This window comes from Cynara cardunculus (genome assembly GCF_001531365.2).
Source record: "Cynara cardunculus var. scolymus isolate 2C chromosome LG 2, CcrdV1, whole genome shotgun sequence".
NCBI lineage: Eukaryota > Viridiplantae > Streptophyta > Magnoliopsida > Asterales > Asteraceae > Cynara > Cynara cardunculus.
The window spans coordinates 65,716,705-65,732,234 of record NC_037529.1 but is presented as its reverse complement, the minus strand read 5'-3'; the positions used below and the strand labels follow the sequence as shown (position 1 = coordinate 65,732,234).

At 38.4% G+C, this 15,530-nt stretch overlaps 3 protein-coding genes across 9 annotated transcripts in view; 2 read left to right on the top strand and 1 right to left on the bottom strand.

Moving 5' to 3' along the window:
- The window catches only part of LOC112506317, a 2,828-nt gene extending 1,464 nt beyond the window's left edge, over positions 1-1,364 (bottom strand). The window contains exons 1-2 of the mRNA XM_025110326.1: positions 1,034-1,364; positions 148-824 (exon numbers count right to left, since the gene is read on the bottom strand). Coding sequence (XP_024966094.1) covers positions 148-824; positions 1,034-1,364 — 1,008 coding nt within the window. The remainder of the gene's footprint in view (positions 1-147; positions 825-1,033) is intronic.
- Positions 1,365-1,782: 418 nt separating this feature from the next.
- Positions 1,783-6,760, top strand: LOC112507099 (polycomb group protein FIE2). 7 transcript variants are annotated; one of them, XM_025111522.1, is made up of 14 exons: positions 1,783-1,932; positions 2,906-3,112; positions 3,194-3,259; positions 3,351-3,473; positions 3,563-3,643; positions 3,713-3,805; positions 3,912-3,987; positions 4,977-5,056; positions 5,151-5,243; positions 5,858-5,917; positions 6,010-6,106; positions 6,195-6,273; positions 6,376-6,435; positions 6,522-6,760. In XM_025111522.1, the coding sequence occupies exons 2-14, from the start codon at positions 2,936-2,938 to the stop codon at positions 6,583-6,585; spliced, it is 1,149 nt and encodes a 382-aa protein (XP_024967290.1). In that variant the 5' UTR covers positions 1,783-1,932; positions 2,906-2,935; the 3' UTR covers positions 6,586-6,760. The 7 variants fall into 7 exon arrangements, with proteins under 7 accessions (XP_024967290.1, XP_024967289.1, XP_024967295.1 ...); XM_025111521.1 differs by having other exon boundaries at positions 1,783-1,962; XM_025111527.1 differs by having other exon boundaries at positions 1,783-1,966; positions 5,151-5,222; positions 6,210-6,273.
- Positions 6,761-12,335: 5,575 nt separating this feature from the next.
- On the top strand, positions 12,336-14,492 carry LOC112506316 (glycine-rich cell wall structural protein-like). Its single transcript, XM_025110325.1, has 2 exons — positions 12,336-13,035; positions 13,360-14,492. Exons 1-2 carry the CDS (start codon positions 12,942-12,944, stop codon positions 14,490-14,492), a joined length of 1,227 nt encoding a protein of 408 aa, XP_024966093.1. The 5' UTR covers positions 12,336-12,941.
- The last annotated feature ends 1,038 nt before the right edge of the window (positions 14,493-15,530 follow it).

Below are 15,530 nucleotides of genomic sequence, written 5' to 3'. Positions count from 1 at the left end.
TTTGATCCACGCTCTCCATTTAACACCAAAACTCATTTGCCTTAGAACGTCCTCCAGAAAGTCCCAAGACAAAGTATCGAAAGCTTTTTCAAAATCAATTTTAAATATCAAGGATTTACGRTTAGYTTTTTTGGCCCAAGATATAACCTCGCTGACGATAATGGGTCCRTCTAAAATATTTCTTCCCTTGATGAAGGCAGATTGCTCATGCCCTACGACCGAGTCGATGACCAAGCTCAGACGAGACGCCAAGATCTTAGCAACAATTTTGTAAAAACAGTTTATCAGACTGATKGGCCGGTAATCCGAAAAAGAGCACGRAGATTCAGATTTGGGAATAAGCGAGATGAATGAGGCATTGCAACTATCRTCAATAGAGGCAGTAGACTCAAAGTATTTGATGGCGCGGTMCAAGTCATCCTTGATGACATCCCATTGAGATCGAAGGAACTCAAACGTGAATCCGTCAGGCCCAGGGGCCTTATCAGGTCCACAGTCCCAAATAGCTTTCCTGACTTCCTCCATGGAGATGCTAGATTCGAGATAGCTCACCTGATTCGGAGATAATTTTTTAAAATTATTGCATAAAAAAGGGGGCCGAATGACAGACCTGGATCGAAACCTCTCCGAGAAGAAGTTGAAGGCCACTTGTTTGATTTCAGAAGGATCCGTGACCCATACCCCATTAGAGGAAATGCCGTGAATGAAGTTGCTCCTTTTGTTAGAATTGACGATCCCATGAAAAAAACTCGAATTTTCCTCCCCGTCCACAACCCATCTGAGACGCGCTTTCTGCCTGAGAGATCCTTCACGTTCTCCTCGTCCTAAGGCTTAGAAAAAAATTCTTTACCCTTTCTTAGGGGCTGTTTGTTTGCCTCTTAATAGTGACATTAAGAGGAAGCCTCTTAATCGGTAAGAGGTAGAGGCTGTTTGGCAAAAAAAATGGAACCTCTTAATGGTGACAATTACCTCTTAACCATTTTGCATCTAATGGGTTGCCTAATGGTTCAGAGGCTGTTTTTTCCAGAACTACCCTTCCCCCCATCTCCTCTCCTTCCAGCCGTCTCCTTCACCGAGTTCACGTCGCCTTCACGTCTCATTCCACAGCTTCGCCGGTTGTCTTCTCCACCGTCTCCATCGCCGGTCGCCTCCACCAGTGATGCAACTAGAATCAACACCGATCGGCAAGGGCGCGACGGTGTTGTGACGACTTCCCCCTCCCATCGCCGGTTCCAGTCGCCGTCTTCCCCCCTCCCATCGTCGATCAGCCATTCGCCGGCCGTCTCCCCCCCCCCACGATAGCCGCTCTCTTCCCCCCCCCCAATCGTTGCTGATGATGATGACGATTGTTCGATAGGAGCCATGCCTGGTTGATATTATCCTTTTCGTACGTGCAATAGATTGTTCGATAGAAGTAGGGTTAGGGTTCTTGAATGAAAGAGCGATCGATGGAGAGATGAAAACAGAAAACAAAGAGCCGGAAACTGCCACGAGGAAGCAGATTGGCAATCGGCCCTAACACATTATCCAACTTCAAATTCAAAGAAAATGTGAATGAGGGTTAAAATGGTAATTTACTGTCATTCGGAGAACAATTACCAAACAACATTATTTCATTCAGCACTTAACCATTCTGGCCCTCTTAACTATTCTGACCACTTAACCATTCTGCACCAAACCATTCAGCAACTGCCAAACAGCCCCTTATTTGTTGGGTATATATATTAAATAATTTATTTTTAAAAAATATAAAAAGTATTCAAACTAGGTTTAATTAGATTTGGGATTGTGGGTCGGCCACTGACGATCAAATCCTTCGAGGCTTCTACAGTTCCGCTCTTCGACGAGAGTGATACCGAGACGAGATCTGCCGCCGACCGCCATCGACCTGTACCTCAGTCCCTGCACCGCCGAGGCCTCAACCCTTGAACAGTAATTGCTCTTCTTCTTCAACAATCAATCGTAGGTGTTCTTCTTCTTCTTCTTCTTCTTCTCCAAGTCATTTTGTTAAAAAGTTACTTCCCGTTGAAGAGCTTATGCAGTTACGCTAATCATCTTTAGATTTCAGAAAGTGTTTTTATATTTTACTTCCGATTGAAGAGGTTATGCTAATCATCTTTAAATACGATAGTATCTTTGAAGGTTGCTTCAAACTTTCTTTCTGTCAGAACCTTATAAAGCAGAAGGTTTTCACATATTATAGTTTCTCAAAAGTAAAATTATTTTAATGTGTAAATTACTAATTATTAATATGCCAAATTCAATTATAATGGACCTTGATTTTGAGATGGTTGCTACACATTGGACTTAATTGCATCCTGATGCTACCGAAAGCCCTTTGGTCCGGTATGTGAGTGTTTGGCCTCTTGGGAGAGGGGTTCAAACCTTACCAAAAGGGAGGAGGGTGTGTGAGTTTATTTGTTCTATTTACCGTACATAGATATTACATACTTCAAAAAAAAAAAATTGCATCGTGATGCTTCTGATTGCTGCAAGGTGCAGGTCGTAAGGTGCTTCACTTTGTTAACATTCTTGGGTTAAATCACTTGTTTTCATCTGATTTTCATTTTATCCATTTTTCGATTGGATTATCTTGAGTTGAGTTTCTGCAAGTGGAGTTCATGCACTTTGTTTTGATCTGGATTTATCTTTTTTATCCTACTTTCTTTGTTCAATTCCCTTCTGGTGGGCCGTGTTTTTTGTTTTGTAATAAATCCCCGTTTGGGATCCCGTTTACCGTTGGGACAGGGATGGGGATGTGATCGTATTACTCGGTGGGGACGGGGGCATAGATGGGGGCTTGGGACGGTGATTCTGGTCCTGCGCCATTCCCATGCCTAGTTAGGATGCATTCAATCCATCCATAAAACTAAAATATAGGTTTTGCCGCTTGCTCTATCTGCAGTAGAAGTAGAAGCAGTTGAGGCTGTGTAGAATGACGAAGATAACGTTAGGGTGTGAACCAGCGGTGGGATCATTAGCCCCTTCCAAGAAGAGGGATTACAGAGTCACCAACCGTCTACAGGAAGGCAAACGTCCAATTTATGCTGTGGTTTTCAACTTCATCGACTCTCGTTATTACAACGTCTTTGCCACCGTTGGTGGTAACCGAGTAAGAATCTTCTTTAATACAATCAACAAATCCAAAACTTCTGATAATTTGCTATTTATTTGATCATGCTAATGTTTCTAGGTTACTGTATACCAATGCCTTGAAGGTGGCGTTATTGCTGTATTGCAGTCTTACATTGATGAAGATGTAAGCTAAGATATTCTATATTGATGTGAGGATCTTATTCATATAAGCATATATGAACAAAACCTGGATTTCCATGTGCATTCTAGATCAGAAGGACGAGTCTTTCTACACTGTGAGCTGGGCATGTGATGCTGATGGGACACCATTGCTAGTCGCTGGAGGAATTAATGGTATAATCCGTGTCATTGATGCTGGCAATGAGAAGATACACAAGGTTACCTATTCCACTCGTTGTCATAGTTATTAGGCTTATTATGCACATGACTTGTTTCTCTATTCTCTAACCATCATTACGTAGTGCAGAGTTTCGTTGGTCATGGGGACTCGGTAAACGAAATTAGAACACAAGCACTAAGACCTTCTCTTGTGCTTTCTGCAAGCAAAGTAAGTGTCATGTCAGTTTTAATATTTGCTTTAACCCTTTCAAAACCTTACATGCTTGAATCTGGATAGGATGAATCTGTTCGCTTGTGGAATGTTCAAACTGGAATATGCATTTTGATATTTGCCGGAGCTGGTGGTCATCGAAATGAAGTGCTAAGCGTGGTTAGTTTTTAATTAGTTTATGGTCCATTCTTGTTAGATAGATACTTCAAATCTTCTTCACTTTTTCACTATTAACAAGGTAGAATGGGGTTGATGTTTGTTTCAGGATTTTCATCCTTCAGACATATATCGTATTGCCAGTTGTGGTATGGATAACACTGTAAAGATCTGGTCGATGAAAGGTATAATCAGCTGTCAAATTCAGTTGCTATTAGTGTTTTCGAACCTTCATGGCACTTTATGGTGTGCAACTGATGTTTTGACTCCTACCTATGGTTTGGCTCACTGTTGCATTCCATATTCCAGAAAGATGTGCAAGCCAGCTGTTGAAGTCAAATTGATTTCCATCTTAAAAGTTGATATTAATTTCATATTTTTGAGAATCTTTTAGATAACTAAATCAAACTTATGAACACTGTCACATGTCAGAAGAAGTCGTGGTATCAAATTTTAAATCTACATTTTTTTTTTTAACTTGGAAATTAAAGTTATACTTATTTTTGGGATGGGGATGATATTGGATCATACAGTCTTGACGATGATCATAAAGCAACATATTATCAACGACAGTTATAGAGGGGACATGTAAGGATAAAAAAACACAAATGGTTGATGAAATGCTGATATGCTGGGCGCATTGACTCTCCGAGACAGACTAAATAGGTTTTATTGATGAGCAGATATATGTGCATCTTGTTAGAGAGCAATAAAATGTTTTCTTTTAGACAAACTTACCGACAAATTAAGAGGTGCCACTGAGTGGTATATGCATGAGATTACCTCGAGGCATTGAAGAGAAAAAAGAGCTATCTAGGGTTTGCAAGTCTTTTCATGGATAAGTTACTTAACATCAGTTAATGCTATTATGTGAATGGGGGCTAGATATCCTAATTAATTGAGCAATAAGCTCTTCTTACCATTGAATATAATTAGCATGAATAAAAAACCGTCTGCCTACTTCTGAGAGGATGTTGGGCCAATAGTTTTCCTGTTCCTCACAACCTTGTAAAATTTTAGCATCATTTTGAGTGATCAGTAATTTCATTGTAATTTAGAAGAGGCCATTCTTTTCCTCTTTGCATAATTGCAAGCAGAAACTGGTCGTAGAACATCTAATGTTGGTGAAAGGGAAGTAGCTGATCCTCTTTGAATGGCATTGACCTTCTTGCAGAGTTTTGGACGTATGTTGAGAGGTCTTTTACATGGGAGGAACTTCCTTCACAATTTCCTACAAAATATGTGCAATTTCCGGTTAGAATTGTTTTCACTTTATTTCTATCAATGTAGTATGCTTTTCTTAAATGGGGCATTTGTCTCTATTCTAATCTGAATTCAACATATTCAGGTATTGATTGCTTCAATCCATACAAATTATGTCGACTGCATTAGGTGGCTTGGTGATTTCATACTATCCAAGGTGAATGACTGCCTCATACAGGTTTTCCATCTTGCAAATAAGGCATATCTTGTCTAGGCACATTTTTTGAAATAATACCCTTATTTCCGTGTCTTCCAGCTACTTAATCGCCTACTTTGATTTCACGTTTCTGTGAAATATATACATGAATCCTTTCTGTCTTATCTGTCTCGTCTGTCTTAGAACTATGGACCCATCTCACATCAATAACCCGACCCCTACCGCCTATAGGTAGTTTTAGACAAGTTTCTTTTGAAGTATATACCTGCATAGCTGCCATAGGAAATTGAGTTTATTGTTTAAAGGAAAAAATATGAATGGGGATCTGGTTGCGGCTATGGTTATAAGTAATTAATCACATAAGGCATGACAAGGATTGTACACACTATTTAGCACATTTGGATTATCTTTTGACGTTTATAATTTTATAATCTTGTTATTATTAGCATTCCTGTTCATTTTGCTTTCAGGAAAAGGAACGCATGGTAATATTAGACTTGTTGCAGAATATTTGTTGTGTGGTTCTGTACATGTTCAAAATGGAAGTAATAAAGGAAAAAAGAACTGATCACTGGAGAAAATCCTAAGCAATTTTTAGTTCCTTATTGAAGTTCATTTTTGTTTCCCTTTTCCAGAGCGTTGATAATGAGTTCATATTGTGGGAGCCAAAGATGAAAGAGCAGTCTCCAGGAGAGGTTTGATATTTCTCTTGATTAGTCTTTGAAGAGATTTAATTCACAAAACATTATATATAATATAAGTTAAATGGGATAAATTTTGTTTTCAGGGAACAGTAGATATCCTTCAGAAATATCCGGTTCCCGAGTGTGACATTTGGTTTATAAAGCTTTCATGTGATTTCCATTACAATACAGCAGCTATAGGTATTATAAAGTGTTTATTGCTTATAATTTGTTTAAAGAAATCCATTGGGGGACAGTTGGTAAAATTTCTGATGATGTTGATCTTGAGGCTTATATAATTCAGGCAACAGAGAAGGGAAAATATTTGTATGGGAATTGCAGACTAGCCCCCCTTCTCTCATTGCAAGGTTTGCTGCCTACTTTCAATACCTGTCATGATTTTATTTTAAATTAGTTAACTAATGTGAATTATATCTAAAGATTTTGATTCGATTTGATGTGTGTCTCAGGTTATCTCATGTCCAGTCCAAATCTCCCATCAGGCAAACTGCCATGTCGTTTGACGGAAGGTGACAATGCCTTCTTTTGTTGTTGTCGTACGTATGTTGGCTTTGCTAGTCTGTTTGTTTACCGCATTTACCTTTGTAAATTTCAGCACAATACTCAGTTGCTGTGAAGACGGAACCATTTGGCGTTGGGATACAGTCGCAACCTCATAGCTTGTAGCTTGCTTGTATAGTGGTTGATGGCTTGGCTACATAAAGTACTTATGTTAGAGCTTAAATATATTTATATAAAGCAAAGGACTGTTTTAGAGTATGCATATGCACGGTGTTGACTGCTGTTGTGTTTTTTGGTTATATTGGTGGTGTTTGAGCATTTTAGTGGTTCCAACTCTATACCTTCCTATAGGGTTTTTTAAATGATTAGATATTGTTATTTACATGAAAATTATAAACAAAAGAAAGCTCATATATATATATATATAGAGGGTTAGGTTCACGTGAGACCAAGAGTTTTTCGTGAGACCTGTAAGACCAAAGATGGTTCTACAGTTACAAGTGATTCTTACAAAGAAGAGAGGTGATTCTTAAAAGTTGTGTGCCAACACCTCTCTTCTGTGTAAGAATCACCTGTAACTATAGAACCACGATCTTTCTGCACCCTCCAATGAAAATAACCAGTCCTTCAATATTCTATCTACATCATCCAAGTGCAAGTGACCACTATGCTTCTCCTCCATGCTTTCATGAAGAGATCTTCCCCAACAAACTTGAACTAGAGGCATTCCCTCAATGTCCATGGAGGAAGATTCTAGAAATGTTAGCTTTAAGGTCCTTCATTGCTAAGCTAACAGCAGTATCACCAGGAACCTTTTCGATCAGACTTCCATCACAAGGTTCTTGCTTCACATCGACTTCAAGGGAGTTCACAGAGAAATCTAGCGAAATAATCACCATGATTAATCACAATTCCATCAGCTAGTAAGGATGATATTCTTAGACAGGACTCTTCTTGAAGATGTATCTGAAAATGAACGATGGTATTTCAGAACTCATATAAAAAGAATGTCGAATGGTTTTGTAACCATGCAAAATGAAGTACCATAAGAGGCTGGCAGTTGATGACAGTTTGTGAACAAAAGGATGGTGGAGTAGGGGATGATGGCATAAACTGAAGACAATGGAGGGACATGACATGAGTGAAGCATGGTCACTTGATTTCCATTAATTGCTGATCCCCTAATGATAAATTGGAGGACGAGTAATCTGGGTAAATTACGCGCGTACAACTTAGGGATACCAAACAAAAGCACGGAATTTGTGGACCAAGAGATGCAAAAAGTCATCATAAACCTGGTATGGTGCAAATATTCAAAACCTGAATAATGTATACAAGAATCACCAATGCTTTTGAGTTGCATGCCAGTCATATCTAATAACAGCATGAGAACTTAAATCAGACATGGAAAGGATATATAGTGAAGGCATTATACCGCAGAAATAGTCCACCAATCATCACCTGAATTAAGCATTTGGCAAAAATTTCTCCATCAGAAAGGCTGGCCTGAAAGAGCAAAAATTGAAACTGAAATTTGAATACCCACAAGCCAACTAGGCTTTACAGCATGACAGTCAAGGATGACATAAAAACGCAGCAATAAGCACAATCTTTTGAAGTGTCGAGAAGCTATCCGAGAAAAGACAAGTGACTGCATCAGAAGTTCTAACTGGAAGTCTGCACATACAAATAGAATCTTTAGCTGCTGTTGATAATCGTGTTCACTTTTTTTTCTTTTCTATTTGTATTGGAAGTTACTATATACATCTAGCAGATAATCGAAAGTACCAGATAATTAAATATATACTACTGTCTTTGACGCCATTAAAGAAGAAAATTTCCTCAAACCAAAAGATGGATTAGATAAACCGTAAGAAGTCACAAACTAGTATACACCCTGCAGCTTCGCTGATGAGTGATGACTACCAGAAGAGGGAGTTCCTTATATAATAGTGCTCTAAACAATTTGCAAACTAAATTTAACAACAATAAAGAAGAAATCCAATCTCTTGAGCATTTGGATTCACATCTCCTCTATTCAGACAGACATACAATCCCGTTAAGAATTTAAGCGTTACCAGTAACATATTTGAAGCAAAATTGCATAATCCACAACCAATGAACCATCACGAACTGAACAAATGAAATACCTTCCTATGTACATTCCAATGATAACACCAAAAACTACGTTGCATTGTTGCAAGACCTTGCAACTTAACTTAAATCTGGGTTATAAAAGACCGCAGAATGAAAACCACATAAAAAATTTGGTTCTCCTCAACGAGTGATAATTACAACTAAATATCTTGTAACACATACAATTGAAATAAAGTACATGGTTCTTGTAGATCTCTAATTTTGAAAGGATAGTGAACTCTCTTTAGGGGTGAAATTTTGCATAATTATTTTATATTAGATTTTATCGTATAATAAGTATATGAATGTTTAATTTTAACTAACTTGAACCTTGTGTTTTATTTGACATAGCATGGAAAATTGAAAAAGGGTAATAGATTTAGCCACATAATTGATCGGTTTTTAATTTGGGCTACTCTATATTTAATTTGGAGATATCGAAACATCGTGGTTCATTCTAGCAGGGCTCATCATCAAATTGATCAGTTTTTTCAACTTCAACGATTATCATTCAAACTCTCAAAGACATACTCCATTTCTTGGTCGGATTGGTGTGGGGGTGTAGCCTTTTTCGTCACTTGATTTTCTTCGACTTTAACTTCTTTGGTTTTGCTTTTTCCAGGTTAACTTTCGTTTTTGTTTAGCTTGCGGGTGGTCATGGCTTGTTCTTTGCAGTATGCCAGTGTATGGCCCTTTGTTTTCTTCCTTTCACTACCTCAAAATGTCACTAAGGCAACAAATGAAAAATGTTGCCTAAGAGGAGTATGGTTTAGTTGCGTTTCTATCCCTTCTACGTTGCAAATCATCCTTAGTTGTGACATGTTCAAAACAGATCACAAGGTTATTTCTATATGCATTTTCTCTAGTTTTTCCATGGCTAAATCAAATAGCTAGTAGTTTTCATAAAAACCCTATAATAAACCATAAGGATGTGAACTTTGTTGGGTCGCATTTTGTTTTGAAAATTGGAAAGAATAAAGTTAAAGAGGTGGATGCATGCAGCACGTAGCAATGTGGAGGAGAGTGAATAGGCGTAGTAGCCACACGTTGATATCATCTGCTACACGGCATTACGACTTAGAACTTCTACGTTACTCTAGTGACACCTGGTCGTCGCATTATGTAAACACGATGGAAACAACTGTTTGGCTAGCTTTTGTGATCAATGTCTGATTCATCTGCTCAACGTCCAGCTATATATTCTGTAGACAGCATTCAACTTTCATATGCTTCGATTAAGCAACGCACCATGCAAAGAATCTAATTGTCATGGCAGATTAATTGATTTGCAGTAGAAGAATCTAATTCATCTGCTATATATATATATATATAATTACATAAAAAGTTCTTCAAAACAATGGTTTTTATAAAAAGATGAAATTAGAGAAAAAAATTATAGCTTATACAACGATTTTGAATTTATGTCGTCGTTAGGTTGTCATACATTTTTTCAAATTGAAGTATGTATGGTGTTAATGACTAAGTAAGGCTGTAAATGAACCGAATAAAAGCTGTAAATAACATATAGATGATAGAATTGCCATAAAACCAGATTTGATTTGTTAGAATCGTTAGTTAATGGGATCGAGATCATATACCGCCGACCAAACTTCCGTTGCTAGCATCGATAATGAGCGTGTGGTGATCATCAATAGCCAACGCTTTCTGCTAATTACCATATTACCCTTGACCGACCCAATAAAATTTAATGATTTAATCTAAGGGTTATGATCACTTCTTTAATTCTCATACATTTAGTGCTTCTCATTTGAACCTCTCTATGTATATATGGGCCGGTTCAAATGTTAACCAAGTTTATTGTATTAACTTGAACTAATCTTGACCATTGATTTTTACAATAAACGATTGTGATTAATTATATTAAAATTTTAATTTATTAAATTTACAATTTCACAAATATATGTGAACTAAGTGGAAAAGGATATTTATGTAAAACTAGTTGTCTACCCGCACAATGCAGCGGGATGTAAAAAGCTTATTAAGATTATTCAATTTTGAGATATCAAATTTCTTAAAGATGTAACAAAGCCTACTACATTTATATCTAATTTAGATTCAAATATACATCCATCCAAAATGTTGGTGTTAGTAAGTTTTACAATTATCCATAAACCCTTAATCACAACCCGAATGACTTGAACGGTGGAGCAAGATACAAGCATTTGCCAAGGACTGGAGCAATGAAGCAAGATACTCAACCCGAATCACAACCTATCTCGAATATATTGAATAAAAAAAACCCTTAAAAGCAAATGGGTTTGTTAATACTGTAAATGTAGATCCAGAGCTCCGAAATAATAAGCTTTAAAATAAGCAGCTAACTCAAACCCTAGTAGTAAAATGAAAAACCAAAGGAAGACTTTTATACAAGTATAAACACGTGTGGAAGTTGTAAGGGTGTCGGTGTGACCGGAGGAGAGACGACGAGGAACAACGGAGGCGAGGAAGAATGTAGCTGGGGCAATGGAGGTGATTGGGAAAAATCAATCGTGAATTATGAAAATTTGAGGTTTATATTTGAAATTTGAAATGGTAAGAGTTTTTGATGGTAAAGATGAAAATCTTGGGAACACAAACGGTCAAAATTTGAAAGGGGTAGATGGTTTAAATTTTCAATGTCTATTGGCAACCAAAACTAAATATGGGAAAAATAAAACTTAAAAATATGAATTGTAGTAGGTGAAGCATTGTTGAGTCGTACCATATGCATAAATGATTTGTAATTAAGACTTTTAAGACTTTATGCATAAAGAAGCAGTACCTTATGCATTTAAGATTGTTTTTAAAACTTTTATCAAATCTGCTTTATAAAGTAGTATAAATATCATGTGCTTTTAATACCATCAGTTACCAAAATAGTAAATATTATTACCAAAGTGTCTTGAAGCATCTCCGAACATGTATGAACACAACATGAACAGTTATGAACACAATAAGAATAATTGCAAGACGAAAGGTAAGAAATAAAAAACAATTATGAACACGATATGAACAGCTCGTGAACAATAGTTCCTTCATTATGAACACATTCAGAAGCCAGCCACTGTTGAGAAATGCAGTTAGTCTACATATGAACACAATATGAATAGCTTGTGAACAATAGTTCTTTCATTATGAACACAAATCGACATATACGAAATCTTTCAATCAGTTATGAACACATGTGACACCTGTGTCAATTATATAACCACATGCAAGATGATGAACGACCCATTTGAACATGTACGAACACATATGGTCTTATCGAGAGAGGTCTAGAACATATATGATCACAACATGAACGTATACATTTATACACATTTTGATGTTCAAATGTTCACATAATTGGATATTCAATAATAAATTAACAAAAATCATGAGACTTTATGATTTTGTAACTCTCAATTAATGATATGAGAGTTATATAAAAAAGAAAATTACATATTTACCCTTGTTATTAAATTCTAAGATGGATATGAATCTATATATAAGATGAATTGTCATTGGTTGAAAATGGTTAACAAAGTTAACACAATAAACTTGGTTAACATTTGAACCAGACACAACACTCTTCTTTTTTTTTTTCTCTCTCTCTCTCTATATATATATATAAACGAATTGAACGTTCACGAACGTAAATAAATAAACATTGTCATTATTCATTTTCGTTCATTTAATTAAACGGATAAAAAAATATGTTCAGGCATGTTCGTTCATCTATTAATAGACGAACATAAACGAACTTCCGGCCGAATGACTTACAAACGGTTCGTGAAACATTCTGTTCGTTTACAACACACAAGGTTGGCCCTTAACCGTCACCGATACTTGGGCCAAAAAACCAGGCCGGGTTTTTTGTAGGCATTGTTTCTTGTAGTTATCCAACTTCAGGTCAGAGATCTCATCTTCATAATCAAATTTTTACACACATTCAGGTGAGACTTGATTGATGCTCTCTTCATCCGTAATTTGGTCCACATTATCCACCTACGTATGTACGAGCTCTTCGCAAAATTCATAGAGAAAAGCCAAACTTGGGGATTTCCGAGAATCAAAATTATTAACATGCAACTACTATTTTTGGGAAAGATATGACTGGTGACATGCCAAATATCTTCATGTTCTGAAACCTAAGAGAGTTTTTGATGATCATGCATCTCATCAGTCATCACAACCAAGCTGCATGTGGTGTCACTTTGTTGATAAGACACATCAGCATTAAAATTATAGGTGTCACTTCTGGTCTGGGATATTACTTCCAGGGGCCTACCACAGTTGAAGTGTTCGATCTGATTATAAATAGAAGACTGATGAATAGCCTCATTGATCAACCTTGAAAAGGTGTACAAAAATATAGGTTCACTCACCAGCAAGAAAGATGAAGATGAAAAAGGGTTTGGTTTTGTTGGCTCTTTTATTCCTTATTGGAATTGTCGTCTCTTCCGCGAGATCAATCGAGACCGCTGATGCCAGTGAGTTAACTCTTTCATCTTTGGTTTTGTTTTAGGGATGCACAACGGGTTGACGTATTGGGTAGCATAGAAACGCCGGGTTTTGTGTTGTTTGCGAGTGATTCTTGCGTCTTGCACGCCATCTTAACGTTTTTATAAAACGAGTTTCATGCTTTTTTTATATCCATACGATGCATGAATTGAAACGAGAAGAAAATGGAATAAGATAGCGTTCAAGGTGTATTTGTCTTCCTTAACTTAACTACATATGCGCAATAGATAACCTTCCTATAAATCTTTTGATGAAAACATAAAATTGTAACTTGTGAAATTGGTGAATTTCAGAGTCGGAAAGGGAAGCACTGGATGAAAGAAAAAAACGCCCAAGTGATGAGGTTGGTGTGGTAGGAACTGGTGGTGACTCGTTAGAAGATATTGTTGGCATAGGAGTTGGAAGTGGCAGTGGTGGTAGCGGAGGCAGCGGCCATGGGGGTGGTGGCAGTGGAGGGGGTGGCAAGGGAGGTGGAGGAAGCGGAGGAAGTGGAGGACATGGTGGAAGCGGGGGTAGCGGCGGTGGTGGTAGTGGAGGTGGTGGAGGACACGGAGGTAGTGGAGGTGGTGGAGGACACGGTGGCAGCGGCGGTGGTGGTAGCGGAGGTGGTGGAGGACACGGTGGCAGTGGAGGTGGAGGCGGTGGACACGGTGGCAGTGGCGGTGGTGGCAAGGGAGGAGGTGGAAGTGGTGGTAGTGGTGGTGGCAAGGGAGGTGGTGGGCATGGTGGAAGCGGTGGTAGTGGCGGTGGTGGTGGCAAGGGAGGCGGTGGAAGCGGAGGTAGCGGCAGTGGTGGCAAGGGAGGCGGTGGGCATGGTGGAAGCGGTGGCAAAGGAGGCGGTGGAAGTGGAGGTAGCGGTGGTGGTGGTGGCAGTGGCAAGGGAGGTGGAAGCGGAGGTAGCGGTGGTGGTGGTGGCAGTGGCAAGGGAGGTGGAAGCGGAGGTAGCGGTGGTGGTGGTAGCGGAGGCAAGGGAGGTGGAAGTGGAGGTAGCGGTGGTGGCAGCGGAGGCAAGGGAGGTGGAAGCGGAGGTGGCGGTGGTGGTAGTGGAGGCGGAGGTGGTGGGCATGGTGGAAGCGGTGGCAGCAGCGGCCATGGTGGCAAGGGAGGCGGTAGCAGCGGAGGCGGAGGCAAGGGAGGCGGTGGAAGTGGAGGTAGTGGAGGCGGAGGCAAGGGAGGGGGTGGAAGTGGTGGCAAGGGAGGCGGTGGAAGTGGAGGCAGCGGTGGTAGCGGAGGTAGTGGCAAGGGAGGCGGTGGCGGAGGAAGCGGAGGTGGTGGTGGCGGCCATAAGGGTGGTGGAGGAGGAAGCGGAGGTGGTGGTGGCGGGCATAAGGGAGGTGGTGGAGGACATGGTGGCGAGCATAAGGGAGGTGGAGGTGGAGGTGGAGGAAGCGGATCAGGTGGGGGAAGGGGAGGCGGCGAAGAATGAGGAGGGGGTTAAAGATAAAAGCATGGATTATGTAATGTACGTAATTGTGTTAGTAATAAGAGCATCTACGTTTGAAAAGGATAAGAGGTGTAAGGATAATATCCAACAACACTTTGAACTTCGTTACTTCTTTCTCTCTCTCTCTCTCTCTATATATATATATATGGATGATAAATGGATACTTAAGACTAATTTATGTTACTAAATAATTTGTAATAAGAGCATGCTACTAAATAATTTGTAATCCTCTAGTTATGGTACATTATAGTGTTGAGCCTTGACTTTGTTCTCACGTTAACCCATGTCGCTCTACTATATATATATATATATATATATATATATAGGGTTGAGTTCATGTGAGAACAATGATTTTTCGTGGACCCGTAAGACTAATTTATGTTTATTGATCAACTTTATAAACTAATGATCTAATGGTCTAAAGTTGTATGGTGACAATTTTGTGATTATTGAGAAGTCTCGTGACAATTTTATGATTATGAATATTCAAATTGTAGATTTAATCCAAGAGTTGATAATTGGTTTTACGGATCTCACAAAAAACTTTTGGTCTCACATGATCTCAAATATCTCTCTCTCTCTCTCTCTCTCTATATATATATATATATATATATATATGCCATTCTTTAAAACTTTGTAACTCATGACATCTATAAGATCCAACTTAAATAACAAAAAATTAGTTGAAAAAAAATAATATAAATTAAAAACCTCCCTTTCTCTCCTATTATGTTCTCCGATCTCACATCTCTCCATAACATACACATATATAATTCAATATGAACACAATGTGAACATATGCAAACATTCTGAATATACTATTATAGTTTGTGAACATAATCTAAATCTAAATCTACGATATCTGTTATAACATGTAAACATATTTTATGAATACAAACTAAATCTAAACATATAGCTTGTGAACATGATATCCTAATATAAAATTTTATTAAAGTTGTTTACTTTGTGTTTATAATGTATTCACCTTTGGTGCTCCAATAGGTATCTTAATACAAATAT